The sequence below is a fragment of the Pundamilia nyererei genome, unplaced genomic scaffold, assembly GCF_000239375.1.
Source record: "Pundamilia nyererei isolate P.nyererei 1_Seehausen unplaced genomic scaffold, PunNye1.0 scaffold00182, whole genome shotgun sequence".
Taxonomy (NCBI): Eukaryota; Metazoa; Chordata; class Actinopteri; order Cichliformes; family Cichlidae; genus Pundamilia; species Pundamilia nyererei.
In genome coordinates, this window is record NW_005187583.1 from 73817 (window position 1) to 90884 (window position 17068).

Below are 17068 nucleotides of genomic sequence, written 5' to 3' on the forward strand. Positions count from 1 at the left end.
GCATAGTTAGAAGAAAAACAAGAAAATCACTTCTTCAAAGTTATTTCCATGATTAAGATCTAAATCTGTGTCAATAAATTATACAAAGTCTGTCTGTATAAAGATAAAGTGTGAAATTTTTGGGTTATGACATAATAAAAGCTTAGTTGACAGTGATGGCGTGTGTTTAATTTCAGAACTCGTACACACTCACATAGGCAACATCCATGAATGGAAAAAGCAGTGAGAGGTTTTTCTAAAAAATTAGGAAGGATGACAGTGGATCATAACAACGCTGCTGCTACTGCTGATGGCATCTGGCCATGACCCACCTTCAGTTAAACAAACACATGATGTAGGAGCAGATTACACACACATGCACGCACATGCTGTGAGAATTTGGACATACCAGTCATTCCAATAGGAGGCTTCTGTGTAGAAGCCAGAAGCACAGGCTGGTGGGTCCATGTTGTTACTTTAAAGCTGGGATGTCAAACTCATTTTACAGCATGGACCACATACAGCCCAGTTTGAGCTTAGAAAAGGGAAGTCCTCCAAACTATACATTTAGTTCAAGAGATCTGAATATGAGAAAAAAGGTGCAAAAAGAGCATTTCTTATCCTACACATGAAAGAAATGCTGCTGTAGTAAATCAAAGGCTTACAACTGGAACTTTTATGTTACTTAATTGTTCATCTAATAATACCAATAACCATGAGAGAGGTTTTTATTGCAGTGAAAAATTGTAAACTTGTGAATATATGATTAATTGTTTACTTCTCAGAGGAGTTTAACTTAGCACAAAGACTGGTAAAACACGAACAGCTAGCCTCTTGTTTTCTTCAGTTTTGTACTCAATGCAAGACACACAACATGTTAAGTGTTGCCTGTTTGCATCAGGATGCAGATCCGTTATTCTATCAACACATTCTCATCCCAAAGCATAACATACTGACACTATGTGACAAATCGTCGGTATATGTTACTCGTTCAGAAACATGAGAACCATTTGGAATGAATCTACACATGGACATTTATTTTACTTTCTCATCATGAATCACTTTGGAAAACACAATCTAATACGATTGAGGTTAGGGATAAGGTTATGGTTAGGGTCAAGGCTGGAATCCAAGGCTGGAACGTGTGTTACTGCCAGGAGCATCATTCTATTGGACTCCATCCACAATCCATATGGATGCAGAAGGTTACCTTTCACGTTCCTATGTGATGCCTCGGGACGTGACAAATCATCGGTATGTTATGCGTTGGGAATGAGAACAGTTTCATTCTATTATCAAACTAAGGTCAAAGTTTATTTCTGACCCACAGAAACAGAGATAACAGGCTCACTCATGGCATATTAAATTCCTGATAATGGTGAATATTTAAGCCAGACTGAACAAGCAGCTGCTCCTAATGACACACATTTTATCTAAATTGTTTGCAGACTCTGAAGTGGGTGTTGTTACTGGTTTTTAGACCTTGCGATGAACACGCTAACACAAGAGGATGGATCACTAATGCTAGCTAGCTTGTTTAGAAAAGTGCTAATTAGAGACACTCAAATAAAATACTAGAATTTCTCGCACCACAACAGTACAAGCTATGTGATACTGGATTAAAATGCTCCCCTGAATTTGTCTTTACTGTGGAAGGTTTTCACTGTGAGTGAATACACAAAGTTTATCAAAGTAAAACGACGGGGACCACAACAAAAATGCCGATAACAACAAACTTAATGAAACTGACAGATTTTTAAAAAGATATTTTAAAGATGCCAACAAAGGCAAAGTTAAAGCTTTCAATTAGGTAGATAAAAGGCCTGGAGTTGATTTGAGGTGTGGTGCTTGCATTTGGAAGATTTTGCTGTGAACCGACAGCATACGTTCAAAGGAGCTCTCGATGCAGGTGAAACAAGCTATCCTTAATCCTTGAGCTGTGAAAACTGAAAAAGGGAGTGGCAAAGTCTACAGTTTTGTGATTGGTGGATGATCACAGAGTCATTTCCTTGGTGATGAGAAACCCCTTAACAACATGCAACCAAGTGAACAACACTCTCCAGGAGGTAGGCATATAGATAACCAAGTCTACCATAAAGAGAAGACAGCTTGAAAGTAAATACAGAGGGTTCACTGCAAGGTGCAAGACACTCATAAGCCTCAAGAATACAACGGCTAGATTGGAGTTTGCTAAAAGACATCTAAAAAAGCCAGCACAGTTCTGGGAAACATTCACTGGACAGATGAAATCAAGATCATCATCAGCAAGGCTCACAAACAAACAGCAACTGAAAGCCTCTGCAGTAAAGGCCTGGCAAGCATTAAAAAGGAGGAAACCCAGCATCTGGTGATGTCAATGACTTTAGGCTGTCATTGCCAGCAAAGGGTTTTCGAAGAAGCATAGGAACAGTATTGAACATTTTATCTTCGGTTATTTCATTTGTCCAATTATTTTAGATCCCTTGAAATGAAGGGATCATGTTAAAAAAGCATTTTCCTCTAGCATTTTTATGTAAACTTTGTGTTCAACCTGCTAAAATAAGCCTGAAAGTCTGCATTCAATTGCATCTGAGTATTTCATTCACTAATGTACAGAACTGTACTCTTTGCGGTAGCAGAGCACTTTATTTTTAGTCGTTAAAGTGAAAGAAGATCCCAACTTACTGCAGATTGGAGGTTGGAGGAAATTGTATAAATGATATATGATCTCACTTATAGTTCTTAGAAAGAAAAACAAAATATGCAAAACAACCCAAACCTCCCCCCATCAGCCTATCTCTGATTATCACTACAAACACGTTGGAGATACCAGTCACGCTGAGTTGACTCCCTGCAGACAGCAAGAGGCTAAGTCGGGACCCCATCATTTAAAGCATGCTCAAGTCTGATAACACACAACTTTAAAACTCTATTTAAACAGGTAACATATAAAGAAAAAAATCCACACCCTGAAGGGTTAGGATGCAAAATTTAGCACAAGTATTTATTTCTGCTGCAGCTTAGCGTTTTACTTTGGGGTGTATGGGAACTGACTCACTTTTGGAATCAGCTTCAAGTCGTCCTTTTAAGGAACTGGGCACTACCTACTGGGATGGCGCCAAGTACTACTGGGGCTGGGGTTTGGTACAGGGAGTATTACTCAATGAAAAGTCATTTATACAAACATATTACTAGATATGTAAAAAAATACACATGAGTTGGTACATTTTCAAAGGGTGATGCTTACACTTACATAGCACTCTTTTTTTAAGAGAAAGATTTTTGTGCTCGAGTGTGAGCAAAGGCGAAAACCACAAGCTGCTAGCTTTGTGTTAGCATGCTGTATATGCAGATGCATGCTAGCAGTAGCTGTCCTGTTGTCAGCAGTTGTTTCTGGCCTGGAAACTGTTTGCGATTTTAGCTGTTTTCCTGCACATTTTTTACATTTCTATCAAGCCTTAATAATATCACTGCTAGCTTAGTAACTGTAATGTGATTACTCTGCAACACTGAGCACGAAGCACAAAAACCACCAGTACCAACCGCACAGCCATGTGTGGAAGATTTATTCCTACACTGTTGACACGTGCAAAGAAGCACATATGAGACGTTGTTGTGCATTTCTTTTCTGTGTTTGATTCGTTTTTATTTTGCCATTTTACGTCTTCATCTATCAAAGACTAACATACCTCATATCTCATAGTCACCCAATAAAACACTCGAGGAAGCACACAGAAACATCTGGCTCTCCTTTTATTTTTACAGCTTATGGAAGCAGGATTAAAGGAGAAGATCAAAGTCATGTAACTTGAATATTAGAGTGCTAAAGATGGAAACCAATGATCATAAGACAGATGTTTTGTGACACGACAAAGTGATTGCGACGCAAAGCGATTCATTACTTCTATCAGGTATGTGGACAAAACATAATGTATGACAGCTGGCAGAGTTTATTAAATGTAGTTTAAGAGTGTAACTTTGTCATTGTCAGTATGAATAGATGCTTTGTTTTATGTAGGAGTGGTCTGAACTAGCTTCTCGCTCTGTGATCTGTCCAGCTTCACAGAGAGTTTGTAACTATACGTTTGAATTCTCATATGCACACAGGAGCATCGTGCTGAAATGTGCTTGTACTGGAAAGGAAGCGATGGAAATGTCATGAATGTTTGTGGTGGGATCCATGCACGCACCCTGGACTTACATGGAGCTTTCTGTCTCAAAGTTTGATGACTTTCTCTTACTCCCATCTTGTTTATCTCTCCTCTCCTCCTTCCCTCCTCAGTGTACACAAATGTGGAAATAGAGTCACTTTTGACACTGCTCAGTCCCTACAGTAGTATAGAACAATACTTTAGTTATTTCCCCCACAACCAACTGTCACTTCCTCTCTTTTCTTTCCACCTCCATCCCATCACCCTTCCTCCCCGCTTCCCTCCAGCCTCTCCCTCCGCCATCTTGCTGTCACTTTTTTTTTTCTTGATGCCACTTTGAACGAAGAGCAATGCGGCGAAACTATTTGGGGAATTCTCGCCGACCAAACCAATGCTGCCGTCTCTCTCCTCTCTGCGTGGAACAGCCGTACCCAAATAAGGCTGGGCGTTCTGACTAGACGTGAGAGGAAGAGACGCAACAGGCAGAGGGAGAGGGAGCTGCTGAAAGGCCATGCCCTTTTAAGGATGAAGTTTCCTTTTTTTCCCTCTCACTCGCCCTCATTCTTGGCTTTCGTTGCTCCCTCCTTCCTCCGCCCTCTCTCACTCTCTCAGTAGAGGAGTGAAGTCATCTGGCCTCATCTGCTCCTTTTAAGCCGGCATTTTTGAGAGGGAGGTCCCTTGCCAAGCATATACAAACACTCAGTCAAGCATCCACACTCACGCCTTCACCAGCGGAGAACTCACCTATTGCTTCACACAGTGAGTATGCTTGTCTTTTTTCCCTTGTAAAACTCCTGGAAGTGATGGTTGTCTGGTTGATGATGGTCAGATGCGGGGTGTTAAATTCGTATCAAAAGGAATACATACAGAATATGACTAATTTCATCCTTCGGAGGTCAAAGGGGCTGTTTGCATGAAAAATCCAGGAGCAGATGGGAGCTCAAACATCCATATGCACCAATGGTTTACGACGTATGCAGAGACTATCGGGTTTACTAAAGATTTTTGCGCATTTGACTGAATAAAAGTTTGCAAATATCTGCACGTGATTGAGTACAGCTGCTCATAATCTTCATTCTCTGATTAAAAACTGCTGTACGGGAAACCTGGTTGTACCGTTTTATATACATACCTTAAAACTTTGTGCAAATAAACTCACCGTTTAACTGCAATGCGGTGCATATCTTATTTGAGGGCTGATATTTGTTTCCCCTTAAACTGAAAGGACATAAAACCAGACAGCAATTCATATATCTCCACATCTGCATAGTTTTATTTGTACAAGCAAATGATCCACTGCCATACATGAGCTTCTGAGGCGTAATGAGTTACAGAGCAGACAGTTACAGCCACTTATATAATGAGGATACAGAGCTGTCCAAAGTTTCCATCTGTCTTTATGAATACATTATGAAGCGGCTGCCTGATGTGGAGCAGCGTTTGGAGAGAAGATAATGAGCAAATCATCAAAGATGGCAGCACACCCAGTGATTCCAGTAAAGCCAGCCAGCAGTAGCAGTGGGAAGGAGGAGGGGAAGGAGTACCAGTGGGTAGCTGAGTTTCTGAACAGCAGCAACAGGAGGAGATAACACTATCTGCGCTGCCAATCCAGGAGCAGTACATAAACACAGCAGAGGTTTATAGAAGCCAGGGACTGATCACGGTTTGTAAGGGCGCATAGTTGCTGTGAGCCGGACAGCAGTGCTCACATGACACAGTCACTAGAAGTACATCAGCTCACATGTACAACTGTTGTAAAGTTTGTCAGAATGATCAGAACTGCAAAGGGCTTTCAGAAAGTGGCAGGTCGGAGTAAACTTTTCTGTGCCCCTGGAATAAACTGGAAAAATAAAATAAAACCAGCACATCACCAAGCTGGGATGGCATCCTTCAGCCAGATGACTCAGCTGACAATGTCCGGCCCAAAGTTCAGCAGATTTACGCCAAATCCTGACTCTCTAAAAAGCTGAGAAACAAAAGGATAGAGCGTGCGCCGCTTCCACAAGCACCCCACAGCTTATTCATACAAATCATTAGATGGCGGTTAGCTGGTTAACTGTAGAGGAGGCGAGGCTGTCCGATGCCACGTCCCCTCGGGCTGCCGCAGTTGCCACAGCCCTCAAACTGGTTTCCTGTTCTGGCATTAGGCACATTTGCCATGGTGATAGAGAAACAGACGGGGGAAAACACAGGAGAGGGAGAGATGGATGGACTGAGGTGATGAAGTCATGACTGTGGGATAGAGCTCTTTGGGAGTTTTGAGAAGAGGTATTTGAGGCTCGCCTTTACTTCAAATCTGTGGTTTTGACCATCTTTGGTGATTTTTTTTTTAAATGTTCATACTGCCATATTGCTCTTACACAAAAATCTCCATCCTTTTCTTTCTACAGTACAAAGCATTAGAAGTCGCTATAAATGAAAAGCTCCCCATGCAGCAGAATTAAGCAGAAGCAGCCAGACAGCACAGAAGCTTGTTTAGCAGATATTTATTGGACCTGGGCCGGGTCCCAAACACAACATCAGGCCCCTGGACGCACATAAATACCAGAAATAGAGACTAGGCCTTAATGGATTTACTTAACCTCCAAAAAAAAAGATTATATAAGCTTTGTTTGGTTGTTATGCAGTGCACACTTTCTCCTCTTCGTGGTGGGAGAAGGCACTGAGTGCACAGTGTGGTAAAGATGCCGTCTATTACTTTTCCTATTTTAAAAAAAAAGTGTAGCGTGAAGAATTCGTGGTCAAAGCCCACAGAGTGTTTCAGGAGGGCCAGTGTTTAAAAAGGAAAAAAAAAAGGACAGATTGAAATTCTACCAGAGACACATTGCTTTGAAATAATAATTATATAATGGCAAATGTCAGGCGGAATAATGAGAGGTATGAGTGTGTGTGTGTGAGGAAGAGATATAATATCTGAACTTGTGGTTGTAAGTAAGTGAGCGTGCTCCCCAGCATGTGTGTTTGGTTTCCTGTGGTCTGGAAAAGCACCACAGAGTATGCAGAGAATATGAAACTGGGCTGGAGGTAACGAGCTCTGGACGTTCTGGGCTGGGAGCCATTCACTTCTTTGGCATTCAGCCTCTAATACGCAGACATGGGGGATATGTACTCGTACAATGGTACAATGGTTTTATTTATCATATCCACGACACCAAAAAAATCCACATTTCTTTTATCCCTTTACCAAACTAAACTAAATAAGTAATTACATTGAAATGTAATGTAAAAATCCATAAAGTACAGCCTATAATCTGCAATTTACATAAACACAGCTACACTGGCTCACTCATCAGCTGCATGTCCAGCAACGAGTAGGAGACGGGTGAAATTAAAACTGAAAAAACAAAAACATGGAGCTAAAAGTAGGTTGAATATTCCAAAGTGGGAATGTGCCAGTATTGTGTTTGCACGTTGTTTCCATCACAGGTTTCAATGCCTCACAAATCATTGAGTGAGAAAGAATAAATGAGCAAATGAAAATAAGAGGAATGTGAAAGAAAGGAACGTTTTAAGAAAAAAAAGTCCCAACTTTATCTTCTGTCAGTGACCCCTACAGGCCTCTGCTACAGTGGAAAGAATCCAATCAGAAAAACTTGTGCATTGTGTAAAAACAGAACAACAGCATTCCTCACCCTGTGCCAGAAACGAGTCGCTACTCCAGCCAGAGGAGAAGTTTAACCTTTTCAATGTTTCGACTTTAAACCTCTCCAGGAACAGGGAAGTTGACGTGACCTGACATCAAGATGGCAACAAAGGTTGGATGGTGCAGACAGCACTTTGATATGAGTTTTTGCACTCATTTGCACTCATTGGCTGTTGGCCCAAAGGCAATACAGAAGCATAAAATGGAAAAAAACAAGTGCTGGCTGTATGTGTGTTTGTGCGTTGGTGCAAAGCAAAAGCCAAAAAAAAGAGAGAGGGAGGAAGAAAGAGTGTGTGTGTGTGTGTGTGTGCTGGCATTACAGAGGAACATATGCAAAAATCAGCTGGCTGATAGCGAGCTCCCTCTGCACACCGTCCATCCTGATGGGGCTGAATGGTTTGCACTGGGAGACGCAGCACTGTTACTGCTGGTGCTCCTGGGAAGGTTTATAATTGTACTGAATGCTGAGCATTTACGCTTCTATACACGCTTCTGACATGCATGGTGTTAATGTTTGTACTGGTGTATCATGATTACAGCATATAGTCAGGAGGAGGTGTATGCGTGTTCCCGAGTAAATGTGGCTTTATTTAAATTCTTTGCACAACTATGCATGTTTCCGCATATGCTTTAGACTCAATCTAAATGATACTGCAGTGCAAACATGTGAGCTGCTAAAAGCAACTATGAATGGAATAGGTATAAACGTATATGCAGGACAAAGATAGAAGTGACAATATTTGATAAAAAGAGATCACAGGTAAGACTAAGATCAGGGAGACTGAAATCCCCATCATTACGTGACATCAAGGGATCATAACTACATTAGCCCTTTTTCTTTGACGGCATGTATTTCTCGTTCATTTCCATCCTTCACTTCACTTCTCTCGCCTGCCCCAGGGTGCCGGCATGGCTAACAAAGGTCCATCCTACGGCCTGAGTCGGCAGGTCCAGGACAAGATCGACAGCAAGTACGACCCAGAGCTGGAGCAGATCCTGGTGGAGTGGATCAGCCGTCAGTGTGGCTCTGGTGTGGGGAAGCCAGAGCCCGGCAAACAGGGCTTCCAGGCTTGGCTCAAGGATGGATGTGTGAGTGCACAAGCTGCCCGGATGTTTTCTAATAGAAATTGCTTTAAGATAAAAATCTTTTATTTGTGCTTCTCCTTCCTTTCTTCTTCCCTTTAACTGCCCTCCCTTTTCTACTCTCCTTTTTGGTTTCATTTTTTTCTCTCCAGGTCTTGAGCGAGCTCATTAACAGTCTGTTTGCCGGCGAGAAGCCTGTGAAGAAGATTCAGAGCTCGCCCATGGCCTTCAAGCAGATGGAACAGATCTCCCAGTTTCTCAACGCTGCCGAGAAATACGGCGTCACGAAGACCGACATGTTCCAGACCGTGGACCTTTGGGAAGGTCAGACAGGTTTCATGCTCTCAGGATTGTTTAATAGTGGAGGGTTTAGGCACTTGGATTGTATGGTGCAACCATAGATGTTTTTTTTTGTTAATGAATGTGGACACCACGTGTTATTTTCAGAGTGTTGCCATTAGAGGAGGTGGTCATTAGAGGAACGGCAGGTTTTAGTTGTTTCCACATATTGGTTTTAGTTTTCAGAGATTGATATTTGATATTTTGACTGGTGCTGTTGTTAATATGGTGTGTTGGGACAGGTAAGGACTTGGCAGCGGTGCAGAGGACCCTGTCAGCTTTGGGAAGCTTGGCCGTTACCAAGGATGAAGGCACATACAAGGGAGACCCCAACTGGTTCTTCAAGTGAGTCCTCTAAAATTAAACAGAGCCCTGTTAACACAATGACTCTGGCACCTTTTTGTGACAATTTTCAATGTTTCATTGCAGGAAGGCACAGGAGAACAAGCGAGACTTCAGCGATGAGCAGATGAAGGCTGGCAAAAATGTGATTGGCTTACAGATGGGCTCCAATAAGGGAGCCAGTCAGGAGGGCATGAGCTACGGAAGACCTCGACAGATCCTGTAAAGTCACTGAGCCGCCAGTGGAAAGGGCGCTCACTGCAGAGCCGCTGGCTTGGTCCAACTCCATCTCCAGGTCCAGCCATGCCACCATCCTAACTCCAACTTCAGAGAGAAGGAGCTAAACCTGTTGTCTGCAGCGAACAGCACTTGCATCAGTACCCCAAACCTCTTTAGCCCCTCTTTTAACCAAAACCTCTGGTGCTTTTTACGATCTCTTACACCCTTTGGTCCTCCTTAAACTTAATAACTGTCACAGAGCCCTTATTTACATGCTCGCACTGGTGATCAATGCAGGGTTCAACTATGCTTTGTCTTCGGACCAGTAACAACTGAATGTTTGTAGTCTTAAGCTGCAATTGTAGCCATGAAAAATGACCAAAAAGTGTCTTGTTAAACCAAACAAAAACCTTTCACACACCAAAAGTTGATCCGGTCTTTCCTTCGATAAGGAACTCGTGTTGCATCTGCCTCCCTGAATTTTGATGGGTTCTGACAGAAATATGAATTCGTTTACATGCCGTAAAGCGTTCTTCTCAAATTTACAAGCACAACCATGTTGCACCAATGCTCCTCATTTTTACTGCTACCGTGTCAAGTACACGTCCCACATGGCTGCGCCTGCTGTATCAGCGCTCATATTTTTGTACATTGTCTTATTAAATAATGACTTTGAAATACATCTCTGAATTGACTTTGTGTTTTCAGCTCTTTAAGGGTTCCCTTGTTGGAAAATGGGGTGAATGGGGTGGGATCTCTCCTACTAATATTTTAAACAACCCACGCACCAACATGCATGCATGCATGCATGTTTACATGACCCAGATTAAGAATACATGGCAACGGGGAACACTTATCACATTTTTATCTGTAGGCGTGTAAGCGTCGACAAAAGAATTCAAAAATGGGAAAGTCTTATTTTACGGGAAAACAGTCGTCTTCTGGCAGTTCTGAGATTTGACATTCCCATTGGTTAATTTTTCTTTGTTTTTGCTTTATTTTGTATCCATGCTGTTGTTTGTGTTCAGTGCAAGTTAATGTTGCAACTGTTACCATAATAGACTTTAAAAACCTCTGTAACCATACCCAGGATTGTTTCAGATTACCTTGAAATGTAGTCAGTTACTCAATTCAAATGACTTATTCGATTTAAAAAAATGTGTAAAACCACTCAACACATTTACCATGCCAGATTAATTTATACAGGTGACTTACTGGAGGTGTGTGCTTGTGTGAACTTGGTTTTAAAACTACAAAAATCAGTCAAAGAGAAAACTTAAGCATTGTTTATTATCACTGAACTTGCCTGTGACTTGCACAGTAATGGTTTTCAATATCACTCCAAACACTGTTTACATTAAAAAAATTATACTTCTTTAATAGTCTTTAAAAAAAAAGCACTGTAAAAACACCATCAGCATAGTACATCTGTACAGCAGGCACATTGTCTATATATTATACTTTATTAAAAAATTGATTTGCAAATCCCACAATGCAAAAATCCCATTTCAAGTTTGTATTTTTCTTTTATTTGTAAATTCTCAGTAGTAGATTGATAAGCCACAGAAAACAACACCAGGCTTAAAAAAAATAAATGCATAAAGGAATTCCCTCAAAAAGCAATCTTTTTATTGAAATACAGTATCCACTTGAAGCCTCACATTTTACCATAGGTCACTTTTTCCATGGAAGACCTTGCATATCACAAACACAATCGCTCAGGTTACGCCACACACACACACACTTTCACACCTGTTTTTTTTAAGTGCACATCTCAGTTCTTCCTTCCACAGGTGTATTGTATCCTATGAAGCTCTTCTTTGAGGTTACATTTTAAACATGAGCAAATGAACACTTTCACACATGTAATTAAACCAGGAACCCTGTTAAGTCCATCTGATGGTCATACCAGACCTGTGCATTAACTTACTTTACAGGAATTTTAACCTTCGTACCAAATTTTTCTTCCATGTCTAAAGAGATCGCAGAAAAAAAATGTGATCACCTTTATTAAGGGGATGTGCACAAGCCACACACCTTTGCGTGCAGCACAAACACACTGAAGGCCACTCTTAAGGGGAATGCAAAGAAGGACAAGAGTGCACTGGTTTCACCCTCCAACACCACTGCTGGAAGCTGAGTGTGGAAGGCTAAGTTGGTGAGTGGCAAAATGAAGGTGTAAGCCTGAGAGGTCCTATAAGGACTAACAGTGTGATGGTTTTAGCCCTTAATCTGGCTCAGTGCTATGTTGCCAGCCATTCCCCACTGGCAAGCGGCTCTTTGACATCAGAGTCCAGCACAGCCTGCAACTCCACCCCTGAGTCCTGCTCCTCATCCCCAATCAGTGCCTCCTCCACTCCTTTCCCTTGTCGCCCCCTCCTGTGACCATCCTGTCTCCTGGGCAAGCAGAGAAGGACCCTGAAGTCTACGTGGGCCATCATAACCTCCAATGTGTAGTAGAGGGACCAGAAGAGAGCAAAACAGCCAAGCAACAGCATGAACTGGAAGAGGAGGAGGACACAGGTTATAGAAACAAGGAATGTAAATCACCACAGGAAGAGTCAATCAGTGATGGCTGAATGTGCTGGTAAAGTGCAAAGGAAGGGAGCTGATAAAGAATGGAAAAGGAGAAGGAGCACACACACACCTAAAGGTTAGCTGAAGGGTTAATTAATCAATACTCGATTTGTTTTATACCCTTTTGTCCAGGGGCTCAGATTTTAGTTACCCTCTCACATGTCCACCATCCTACTGCTAAGTTAAGTTACGCACATCTTAACTAAATAAGAAAGATGAAGGCCTGAGGATATATTTAATCACTGGAGACTTTATGATAAACACTTCCCTGATTGATGGTTAAAACCATGAAAGTTGTACAAGAAACATGTTAAAAAACAACAACAAACACACATCACCTCCCCAGGGAGAAAATGAACACAGTCCGCAAAGAACTCAAAAGACTGAAGCACACAGTGGGCAACAGCATGGTAACCATGACGCGGCTTGTCTGAGTGTGCACCGTAAACGCCGCGCTGTTTACCTTGAGGTTGTTGGACGTGAAGGGCTTGGTGATTTCTGGAGGCAGGTCCAGGCCTGGAGGGCAGGGCAGAGAGAAGTTGCTGTGCAGATACTTCCCAGTCATTGCCTCCTCCACCAGCCTGTCAATCGATGCACAGCCCATCAAACTCACAGAACATCTTCATAAAAATCACATGTTCACTCCAAACATCTGCGCAAGTGTTATGCCGACTGTGTATCGGTTCTTGCCTCTGTCTTTCCTTGACCTCGCTGAACATCATAGATGAACCATACAGAGTCAACTTCCTCTCCTTCAGCACTCCCACAGCGGCACACTGGACAGAAGATTCATCTTCTACAGAAAAAGTGGAGTGAGGAGGTCATGATGAAGAGCCAAACAAATTAAAAAAATTTAAAAACCCAAACAAGTCTAGCTGTAAGAAGGGCAGAAACTCACTGTGGTCAGAGATCTTGAGGGTGTAGAGGCCCTGGGCTCTCTCTCCCCAGCAGCGCACAGTGGAGAAAGTCCAGTCCTGGTAGCCTGCATTATCTCTATGAGCACAAAACACACACAGCTACATTAGACTGCAGCACAAACAATTTTCAGTGCAATCTTGAGATACATTAGAAACCTTAAACGTGAGTACGTTTTACAATTACCATTTTCCATAAAGTGTTGTTTTACAAAGCTCAAAGACAGAAACTACCTGTCGATGGCACGGCGAGCCCCGATGACTGATGTCATACCGCTGGGGCAGATCAACACGAACTCCACGTTGCCACGGCAAGGATGGATGACTGTCACGGTCACGGCCACATGCTCCAGGGTCTCCATTCCAGACTGTCTCAGGTCGGCAGCAGAGACTGATGGAGAGGAGACAGAGCGGCTCACAATGTTTGTATGTTTGACCCTTTATTCTAACCTGGTAAACAATGAAGAGTATGTGAATATGCTTGAAATCATTCTGAATGCACGTTTAAGTTTCTATTTCAGGGCTCACTAGCTTCATTTTAAGTGCTGCTTCACAATACGGCGGTGATAAGAATTCAATTTTCTACTCGTCCTATTATTTACAAAACTTTATTTCAGTAAAACTTCTTTGCTGCTGTTATGACAAAGCAAATAACATTTCCTTTAAAAACAATTAGAGTTTAGCTAATGAATGAAATCAGTCCTAATCTGGAGAGACTTTAAAACAGAGCAAATCAATAAAAAACACTCTATAATTTCAATCTTCCCTCAAACGTGAATCTGTTATCAGTGAGTCTTCCTGACCACCTCTTGCCCTCCCAGTGCGAGTGTCTGGTAATTTCTTGGTATTTCCTGGGCTCTGAGTGCTAATGGGCCATGGCTCTATCTGACCATGTAGGGCTGAACACATCCTCGGGGCAGGGAAGGACGCAGAGGGCCCAAGGAGAGAGGAGGAGACGTGTAAACAGAGGTGTGGACGGTAAGATGGAGAGGCATGGGACAGATGTAGAGAAAAAGGGAGGGGCAGCAAGGACAAGGAGACACATGGAGAAGAGGAAAGTAAGAAGGAAAAGAAAGCAACTGTAGAGGGGAAATGAAATAAAGGACAAAGAAGAAGCTTGGAGAAAGGTTTTAAATGCTAGAAGCTCTGACAGCTCAGAGTTCAAATCAACTTCAGATTTTGGAAGATTTTCCATGAATGCACTGGTCTGGCAGTGGTTTTCACTGGAAATTTTAAGGAAACCTGATATGCATTCAATAAACAGGGTGCGGGGGTGAGTGCGTAATAAACTCCAGACAGCACGCTGCTGACCTGTGCTCATAGCTGAAGAAGGGAAGACACATGAAGATGAAGATGTATCCTGGGATAAAAGACTGCATGCTTTTCTAAATAAGCAGATGATGGGGTTTTTTTATATCTTTGTCATTGGGCTGGTCACGAGCTTTAGGCCAAGCTAAATAAATTCAGTGTAGAGTTATAAAAATGATGTAAGATTGTTGAAACTTTTTTTTTCAATCCCAACTTTTGTCTGAGATAAACAGATTTGAGTATACCACACAAACCAACTCTGCTAAATGACTGCTCTGGGTTAGAATGTGATGACGCAGCAGCTGTGAGCTTTTACCATCGTGTTTCTCTTTTACAACTAACTCACTGGCGTTCCTTCACCTCGCAGCAACCTAAAACCTCTATTCTTCACAGGAACGTGAGACTGCGAGCTCCCACACATCCTCTCTCCCTCAGAAAAGTCAAACTCAAGTTGTCTGTAAACTAACGTCACCCACTCACCCTGAGCTGGGCTGATGAAACATGATGTGACTGGCCATGAACAGGTCAGAGCAAGTTGCAGCGTGCGCTTACAAGTGGAGAAAATGTTCACATGGGAAGAAGAAATTTTGAAAAGCTAAAGGGGGCGTGTTAGTGAGTCAGCCAAAACACATAGAAACTACCACAACAAACCCCGAGTAGTGTGACGGGCAGGTCTGAACAGCGTCAGTGGTGAAGAAAAAAAGAGCCCCAACCAATACTGACTGAAACGACGCTTAAAGGAGAAAATGTGGAGTACAGCACCTCTTTAACAGCAGCTCTTTGTGCGCACACACACAGACGCACACACATCTGGCTGTATTCCTGAAATCAACAAGCCCATAAAAGAGGGAAGATACAGATCGAGGGAGGAGAGGAGGAGATGAGGGAGAAGGAAATGTTTCTGCTAGAATGAGGTCACCATATGCGAAAAAACTGTACAAGGGAGAGATTACATACACAGATAGCTGAATGTGAGAGATTCAGAGCGGTAAGAAGTGATGAAGGAACAAAATGAATAGTGAGAAATGTTAAAGTAGTTATATCAGAAAAAAATTGAAGAAAATGGAAAAAAAACCTGCAAAGAAATCTGGAAAAAAAATTTCGCCAAGGGAACTCACAAACAAAGAGAACATTACCAAATATGGACAAGCAGCCTGTCTGAGGAGCAGGCAGGCAGAGAGGGAGGGGCAGAGGGAGTTAGCTACATGAGTGCAGTGCGTAAACTTGACAAGTAAATGTCCAGTACAGAGCTGAGAGAGAAGAGTAGACACTGAGGCAGGGTTACCTTCCCAGGTAAGGACGAGCTCATCGGGATAGATCACAATGGGGGTTTCCTCCTTTATTACAGAGCTCTGATAGGACAAGAGGAATGGCACTGACTCCCACACCTGAAACAGAAACCAGAGACATCTTCAGCCTAACCTGGAGTGGACATCTTTATTGAGAGCAGTGGCTGTGTCTCTACGTGCGTATGTGTGAACCTTGGCGGCATTGACGAGCCTCCACGCGTTGAGCAGACCGAAGCCGTGCTGGTGGCTGTGATGAAATCCTGCTCCGTTCACCTTCCAGTCGGCACTACTGTCGCACTGTCAAAACAAACACAGCCAAGATCGAGTTTATGCTTTTATTGAGCAACAGAAATGACAAAATAAACAACAGAGACCACTTCCAGGAGTATTGGGAAATGAGATACATCAGATCTGGCACGTTAATGAGCCAGCTTTCCTCTTAGGCAAATTTTGTTACCCCTGGACAAAGGCTGGCTCTCTGAGTCTCATATAAACTGGCTGCTGCCTGTAACTATGTAAATATAGCAGCAGTAAGTTTGGACAGGGCTTACACATCCATATAAAAGCTGATTCTTTATCTGGCCTTCATAACACTCGAAGCATTGCTTTACTATTTATGATTACTGGAAGAGTAACTAGCAATAATGGGGGTAGATGAGGCTTCATATGTATCAAAATGCATTCAACATCACATGCTGACGATATCGGAAGTGCAGAAAAATTAGCAGGACTTTCCAAGTCTACGAAAAAAATTAAAATAAAAAAAATTGTCACCATATCCTGACAATCTACACACAATTCCTTAATAATAAAAATAACTTGTGGAGCTCGACAGTCACAAGACTTAACACAGGGACTAATCAGCCGAGTTCTCTCTTTGATTCCTGGTTGGCTGGGCCGTAGCTGCATGTTACTGAAATCACCACTTTCTCCCGCTTGTCTGTTTTTACTGCACTCCATATGTCAGCGATGAAGACTCACAAATTTTTATAAGCCAATAACTCTTGATTTTTATCCACTGAAGCAAAACACTGCTGAAAAAAAGATTAAGGGAAGATTTCAAAACACTGTTCGAACTGTGAGCTAAATTGTGTCAGAGCCTACATTTAGTTTACTTTGCATCCCATTTTCACCTTTCAGGTTTTGACATGTCATTTTGAATCATTCTGTGAACAGCTGGTATTGTGACCTGATTGGCTGAACAACAGAACACACAAGGGCTTTACTCAAAAAGATACTCGACAA

The 17068-nt window shown here is 42.2% G+C and overlaps 2 protein-coding genes across 3 annotated transcripts in view; one reads left to right on the top strand and one right to left on the bottom strand.

The window, feature by feature from the left end:
- The first annotated feature begins 4688 nt into the window (after positions 1–4688).
- tagln (transgelin) lies at positions 4689–10425 on the top strand. 2 transcript variants are annotated; one of them, XM_005746714.2, is made up of 6 exons: positions 4689–4868; positions 7821–7864; positions 8653–8841; positions 8988–9159; positions 9417–9519; positions 9604–10425. In XM_005746714.2, exons 2-6 carry the CDS (start codon positions 7853–7855, stop codon positions 9740–9742), a joined length of 615 nt encoding a protein of 204 aa, XP_005746771.1. In that variant the 5' UTR covers positions 4689–4868; positions 7821–7852; the 3' UTR covers positions 9743–10425. The 2 variants fall into 2 exon arrangements, with proteins under 2 accessions (XP_005746771.1, XP_005746772.1); XM_005746715.1 differs by lacking the exon at positions 7821–7864 and having other exon boundaries at positions 4692–4868.
- Positions 10426–11006: 581 nt separating this feature from the next.
- pcsk7 (proprotein convertase subtilisin/kexin type 7) overlaps positions 11007–17068 on the bottom strand; it is a 14598-nt gene continuing 8536 nt past the window's right edge. Inside the window, exons 10-16 of the mRNA XM_013914268.1 lie at positions 16016–16120; positions 15820–15922; positions 13461–13617; positions 13211–13305; positions 13003–13108; positions 12776–12893; positions 11007–12236 (exon numbers count right to left, since the gene is read on the bottom strand). Coding sequence (XP_013769722.1) covers positions 11979–12236; positions 12776–12893; positions 13003–13108; positions 13211–13305; positions 13461–13617; positions 15820–15922; positions 16016–16120 — 942 coding nt within the window. The 3' untranslated portion in view covers positions 11007–11978. The remainder of the gene's footprint in view (positions 12237–12775; positions 12894–13002; positions 13109–13210; positions 13306–13460; positions 13618–15819; positions 15923–16015; positions 16121–17068) is intronic.